Source organism: Tachysurus fulvidraco, chromosome 25 (genome assembly GCF_022655615.1).
Source record: "Tachysurus fulvidraco isolate hzauxx_2018 chromosome 25, HZAU_PFXX_2.0, whole genome shotgun sequence".
Lineage (NCBI taxonomy): Eukaryota > Metazoa > Chordata > Actinopteri > Siluriformes > Bagridae > Tachysurus > Tachysurus fulvidraco.
In genome coordinates this window covers 17,021,021-17,028,382 of record NC_062542.1, presented here as the reverse complement: position 1 = coordinate 17,028,382, position 7,362 = coordinate 17,021,021, and the positions used below count along the sequence as shown (strand labels likewise).

Below are 7,362 nucleotides of genomic sequence, written 5' to 3'. Positions count from 1 at the left end.
GAGTATCATTTCAAAAGATGATGGAGGGAATTTAACTAGCAGTGATTCAGAATGCAACGATTCCACAGCGGACTGAAATGTCATTGGCTATCGCAGTGACCCAACACCCACAACCCACCGACCTCCCCCTTTTAAGGCACTTAACCACACACACACTTCAGTGAAGGGCGTTTCTCATCATATCTCAGCTCCATAAGAATGTGGAGTGTCGTGATATCGTACCCAACCAGAGGAATGAGTCAGCAGAGATTGTTAACCTTCTGAGCTAGAAACTGAACACCACTGAACACAAACAAGACCTAATACAATTCCTTGGAAATTACTGGGAAAGACTTGTGTGTACAGAATCTGATACTTCACCAGAAAAAGCTTATCGACACCTATGCTTTCAGCTGAAGATGTTGAGGTCTGAGTTATGACAGATTAAATCAAGTCTGGATGAGTTGGCTGCTTTCTATTTTATTCTAATTTATTTTATATTTATTTATTTATTTTTTGTTTATAATATATTTTTTGTGTGTACAGACTGTCAATCCAATTCCCAAGAATGTTAATAAACGTGATCATAAGGAAAAAAAGACGGCAAGATCTGTATTTGTATTTAATTATTTCACTTACGTTTGTGATCATAATTTTTTTTTAAATAATCTAATGTCTTGAAGTAGAAATTTAGACAGGATTAAAGTTCTGACCAAAAACTAACAACTCTATCAATATCCTGTAATTCTAACGTAAGTGTCAGCAAAAACATCTCTAATAAAAATGTAGTAGACAAATATAAATATAATGTGGGGGGGACACGGTGGCTTAGCGGTTAGCACGTTCGCCTCACACCTCCATGGTCGGGGGTTCGATTCCCGCATCCGCCTTGTGTGTGTGGAGTTTGCATGTTCTCCCCGTGCCTCGGGGGTTTCCTCCGGGTACTCCGGTTTCCTCCCCCGGTCCAAAGACATGCATGGTAGGTTGATTGGCATCTCTGGAAAATTGTCCGTAGTGTGTGAGTGAATAAGAGTGTGTGTGTGTGTGTGTGCACCCTGTGATGGGTTGTCCAGGGTGTATCCTGCCTCGAAGCCCGATGACGCCTGAGATATAGGCTAAGATACGTCACAGGCTCCCCGTGACCCGAGAAGTTCAGATAAGCGGTAGAAAATGAATGAATGAATGATGGAAATGGTTTAAAGTGAATAATGATGTGTTTACTATACAATATGACTATAGAGTTTTTCTTCAGTGTTTTTTTTATTTCTAAATACCAAACATATCTGTTTATCACCAACCGGTTAATCTTTACACGTAACCTTTGGACAAGCCCACGTGTGTTATGTAGTTAAACCAGTCGCCAGTGTTTCAGTATCGTGTAGAAATTAAAGCAGCTTTTGGTCACACTTTAAACGAATCACTGTTCTGTTCACATTATGCAGCAAACCAGTCGGACTTTTCTGTTGTTTTGGACAATTTTACTGAGCACCAGAGCAGCAGGAGGTGAGTAGAAACTTTATTGTGTTGTGGATTAAGCAGCTGTCAGAAAAGTAAACTATCGTCCAATCTTTACTTCCTAAACTCATAACCTCAGATTAGACGTCGAGTAGAGAAAAGACAGACAGCTGAGAAAAGAGAAAAGTATTAAAACTCTGCTGTAGAAACTTGTTTCCTCGCATGACAATAACATCTGGTTTCATCTGGATTAAAGTCACATGATTAAATGTGTTTAGAAAATAGTAGAGTAATAAAAAATGTTTAGTAGAAACGATTTTCTTCTTATAAAAGAATTCATTTAAATGTTATCTGAAGAAGCAGGAGTTTAATAATAATAAGCTGTTTCTTACAGAGTGGGAAAAAAAACCCTGACCTTTGTAATTCATGAGTAGATTATTAAACCCAGAGGAACAGGTATGATAGGAAGAAAGGAAAGAAGAGATCAAATAAAAATCAGTCTTCTTTAATAACATAAAACTTTTAAGGATTGATTTAAAAATATCTCTGAAAGCAGGCTCTCGGCTCTAATCTCAGCTCTCTAATCCCAGAATGTAGATGCCTTTGTGGCAGCTTGCATTTCTGCATTCCAGCTCAAGGTCACGACCTGGTTTTTAGTTTTTGTTTAATGAATTAATGATTCGTTTGTGTTTAACTCACTCAGATGACACAGTGACCTGCGTCTGGTCCAGTAGCTGCGTGCTCCCCTGTAGGTCTCAGTACCACGACATCATCCACTGGTATAAAGACGGCAAGCCGAACGCCGTCCACACCTTCTTCGACAAAGCCGATCATCTGGAGTACCAGGATGGGCACTTTAAAAATCGGACGTCTCTGTTCAGAGATCAGCTCTCTCAGGGAAACATCTCGCTGCTGCTGCAGTCCATCCGGAGTACAGACGAAGGCCGTTATAAGTGTTACACTGCGACCAGCACTGAGAACAACGAGAAGTTCATCAAGCTGATCGTTCAAGGTGAGAGACGTGGAATAAACCACTGTGTGTTGAGCTTACAGTAAAATAATCAACAGTGGTGTAAGATTCGTTTCATCTAGCAGCGAACAGACTCGAGGTGTTTTATTCCTCTGACACCGCATCACTTTACCATTTACTCATGGACACAGCTTGTTATCCATTTATAGTTATTATTACATTTAATTATGCTCCTACGTCCTCTCGTTATATTATAGCAGTCATTCATAAACACATCCTTTTCTTATCTTTCTTTATTTTCTAGCCATCCATTCATTCGTACAGCCATCGTTCTTTCTCGCTTTTTATTTCTTTATAACTTTATATTTTTAGATTTCTACCTTTTTATCTCTCATTCTCTCTCTTTGTTGTTTTTTTTCCTTTCCCTTCACTCAACTTCCTTCGCCTTCCATCGATCTCTCCATTTTTTTCTAAGTGCAATCTCTGTGTTTGCTGTGTGTCGAACATTCTGATGTCTGGAGTCAAATTAGATCGGACTCACCAACATCTTCCTTCAGCTTTATTTTTATTGATCCTTTTCTTTACCTCCAGCTAAAGAGATGGATTTAAACATAAAAAATGAAAAACTTTCCTGTGGCATGAAAGACGTTTACCCAAAACCCCAAATCTCCTGGGAAAGAGACGGCAGCCCAGAAAAGAACTTTACTTTGGAGGGACCAGACGTTAAAGAGGGTTTGTTCTCAGTGAGCAGCGTTCTCACTCAGAGTGTCAAAGAAAACATTACATACACCTGCACCATCAGCCTCGGGTACGAGAATCAGACAGCCAGCCTGAGACGAGGTGAACACCTCACCAACACCTTCTCAACACCACATCAACACCTCATCCAACACAAAGTCAATACCTTCAAGACTTTGAAGGTATTGACAAACACACATCGAACATCGAACAAACACACACACACACACACACCCCACTGCCAAAGGTCCAGAATCTAAGTAATTTTTTTTCATGAGATTATTGTCATCATTGTTTTAATCAATGCTTGTGAGAAATCTTCTGGGTTGCTGTTTCAAATTAATATAATACATTATTGTAGCTGGACGTGTGTGTGTGTGTGTGTGTGTGTGTGTGTGTGTGTGTGTGTGTGTGTGTGTGTGTGTGTGTGTGTGTGTGTGTGTGTGTGTGTGTGTGTGTGTGTGTGTGTGTGTGTGTGTGTGTGTGTGTGTGTGCGCGCGCGCAGTTCAGAGAGAGTTCCCACAATACAATTTTGAAGTATCGCCTCTGAATGATGGGATGATGGAGGGGTTATATATATTTAATTATATATAATATTTATCCACTCAATAGTCTACAATATAATATCCATATAAACGTAGCGTAATTATAATAATAAAACATAGTGGGATATTCAGTGACATTGGCTGTGCCGGCAGACTGGAGCCAATGGAAATGCTTCTCTCCTTCGGTGCAGCGCGTCTTTATTCCTCTGAGAAGTTCAAAGCGCTTGACCGCTTGAGGTAAATGATCTGGACTGATTAGTATATTAATTGATTTACGATGCCTACACAGCGAACACACGACGTACTAGTGACGTAATTTATTGGTCATTTTTGGTAATTTCATGACTTAAATGCTGGCAAGGAAACCGTTACGTCCTAGGGAGGTAATTTAATTAGCATTACAGTACCAAATCACTACGTCACCACTACAGTCTCCTAACGTCGCGAGATAAACAAGTGCTAATATTTGCGTACTATTTCGCTAATTTCGTAACTTACTGGCAACCCACTGTAACTGTTACGTCCCAGGGAGGTCATTTCATTACTAATGATATAAACTTTCATTTCCTTTTCTCTTTAGGTTAGTTTGTTAAAACTTTTCAGTCTCAAAGTTTCCCTTAAATAAAAAAAATATTATTTATACTTCAGTAAAGTTTATTAAATCTATCCTGTTGTTAGTGTGGTCTTTAAACGTATGAACTGTGTATGGACTGACAAAGGTGGTACATGAGGAAGTGATACGACAACAATGCAGTAAATAATTTAGGTGCATTAAAAAGCGTGCTCGTTAAGATACCAGCAGACAAGTTAATCAGCACAAATTAGTGCAAAAAAAGGTCAACAAAATGAAGTATTTGAACCTCATAATTAAATACAAAAGGAGGAGAAAAACTGCAAAAAGGTCCACTTTTGGAAAAAAGAACACCACCAACCCACCCCCTTTCGAAAGGCATACTACAGACCTGAATACCTTATCAATACCACATCAGCACCACTTCAACACGACATCCAACACCACATCAATACCTCCTCCAAAACCTCATCTATCACCACCTCATGGGGCAAGTCGTGGCCTAATGGTTAGAGAGTCTGACTCGTAATCCTAAGGTTGTGGGTTCGAGTCTCGAGCCGGCCACAACTGAGGTGCCCTTGAGCAAGGCACCGAACCCCCCCAACTGCTCCCCGGGCGCCGCAGCATAAATGGCTGCCCACTGCTCCAGGTGTGTGTTCATGGTGTGTGTGTGTTCACTTTGGATGGGTTAAATGCAGAGAACGAATTCTCAGTATGGGTCACCGTACTTAGCCGTACGTCACGTCACTTCACTTCATCTAACTCCACATCCAACACCTCAGACATCGATTTCATTAAAACACCTCATCAAACACCACAGACAGACACTTCATCCGACAACTCATCAGACATCTCAACTGCTGCAAAAAAACAACAACACATAAATATAAAATAATCTATTAATATTATTATTATAAATTCATGAATGTATTTTTTTATCTTGCAGAGAATGTTGACATTATGTCAGGACAGAACGCCACTATTCACTGTCCTGTCTCTCAGGAGATCTCAGGAAACAGCAACATCACCCTGATGTTTGGATCTTCTTCTACCAATCTGCCTTACAGCCAAGTGTCAAAGTTTCCTATGGAAAAAGAGTGGGGGGGAAAAAAGATACGTGTCGCACTCGATGGGACCGTCACCATCCACAACGTGGAGAACGAACATACGGGAGTTTACAGATGTGTGAGAGTCTCTGCACTGTCCAGACAGGAAGTGCTCAGCAATGTGCAGATTACATCAGGTGATGCTCTTCTCCATCTCCTTTCACTGATAATCAGCAGGAATTTCAACATCTGTGCATGGATTTAGTGATATTTTTATTTGTAGTGAATTTGTATGATAAAAAATGGATTATCTGCCAACAGAGAACAACCACACTGCTGTTGCTGTTGGTGTAGTTGTCCTCCTCCTCTTCATCATCATCATCATCATCTTCATCGCTGTTAAATTCTGCCGTCACCGCAGAAATAGTGAGATCACTTCCTTTTCTGTAATGTTTAATGTAATGAATTATCAGTCTCTTTCTTTTAGAAAAACTAAAGGCTATCATTAAGGCTATGCAGCTGTCATTAAACTAGCTAGATACGTAGCCTGACTGGATGAAAATAAAACATGTCCTAAAGACATTTGTAAACAAACCTGCTGACTCATGGGGTTTTAGATCTGAGGGTGTAGAATTATTTTATTCTGTTTCATTTTTGACTGGTGTAGACGTGAGCACAAACATGTAATTATGCAAGGAATGTACACTTACACTACACTAATGGTCATGAACTGTGTGTTGTGATTCTTTACAGACACCACACGAAACAATCAACGGTCAAGTTCTTCTGGAAATAATAGAAACTCATCCGACGGCAATCAAGAGGCGCGAGAAAAAGAAAGTCTGACTCAGGCCTAGGAATCTGGTCATGTCACAATATCTACATAGCACAGTGTTTTGTATAGTTGTATTGTATTGTATATGAAGGAATCTGAAGTGATAATAGTGAAAGCTAATAGTGAAGAGAGACCTTTCCTCAGTTTGGTAGCAGCTAATACAAAAAAAATCTGAAAACACTGCCAACACATTAGATAACATGAAATGAATTAGCATTGGGCACGGTGGCTTAGTGGTTAGCATGTTCGCCTCACACCTCCAGGGTTGGGGGTTCAATCCCCACCTCCACCTTGTCTGTGTGGAGTTTGCATGTTCTCCCCGTGCCTCGGGGGTTTCCTCCGGGTACTCCGGTTTCCTCCCCCGGTCCAAAGACATGCATGGTAGGTTGATTGGCGTCTCTGGAAAAATTGTCCGTAGTGTGTGTGTGTGTGTGTGAGTGAATGAGTGTGTGTGTGCCCTGTGATGGGTTGGCACTCCGTCCAGGGTGTATCCTGCCTCGATGCCCGATGACGCCTGAGATAGGCACAGGCTCCCCGTGACCCGAGAAGTTCGGGTAAGCGGTAGAAGAGGAATGAATGTAAATGAATTTGCTCTCACTACTCAGCCGGATCAAAATTCGGTGCTTGTTTCACTCAGTTCAGGTCCAGAAAACAAACTGATGCCACTGAATGTATTGCAATCTTACTGTTTTTCTTTAGTTCCCTCGGAATGCCTTACAGTAAAAATATGAAGGAATGAAGATCAGTTTAATTTGCGTATGAAGACACTATTGTGACTGAAAGACTGCGAAACATCATTTGTTTGTGTGTCTGTATAGAAAGTTAGGTTATTTTTTAAGTCTAGTATTTATATGATGTTTTTGTGGCACTTTAAAATTAAAACTGTGTGTATAAATTGTGTACTATTTTCTAAATGAACCACATTTCAGAAGGTAAAAAAACAAAACCCAGTGAACTACATTTTCTCTTTAAGCGATACTTAAACTGACACGAGTTTCTCTGATGACAATAAGGAAGGACAGAGGTGAAGAAATAAACGAGTAAAGCCTGTAGTGAGTTTCTCACATTCCATCACAGGGCCTGTCAGTCAATAGCTCACTAAACAAAACAAAGTGCACGGTGGCAAATTAGTCAGACAGTAAAAGACAATAAACACAGTCTTTGAACTGATATGAGATATGAGCATGAACTCAAATCCCAGGTAGATGAGTGAACAGTAATAA

The 7,362-nt window shown here is 40.2% G+C and overlaps 1 protein-coding gene across 1 annotated transcript; it reads left to right on the top strand.

Moving 5' to 3' along the window:
• The first annotated feature begins 1,294 nt into the window (after window positions 1–1,294).
• hhla2b.2 (HERV-H LTR-associating 2b, tandem duplicate 2) lies at window positions 1,295–7,034 on the top strand. Its single transcript, XM_027152589.2, has 6 exons — window positions 1,295–1,482; window positions 2,138–2,446; window positions 2,996–3,244; window positions 5,205–5,501; window positions 5,626–5,730; window positions 6,058–7,034. Exons 1-6 carry the CDS (start codon window positions 1,416–1,418, stop codon window positions 6,159–6,161), a joined length of 1,131 nt encoding a protein of 376 aa, XP_027008390.2. The 5' UTR covers window positions 1,295–1,415; the 3' UTR covers window positions 6,162–7,034.
• Window positions 7,035–7,362: the final 328 nt, after the last annotated feature.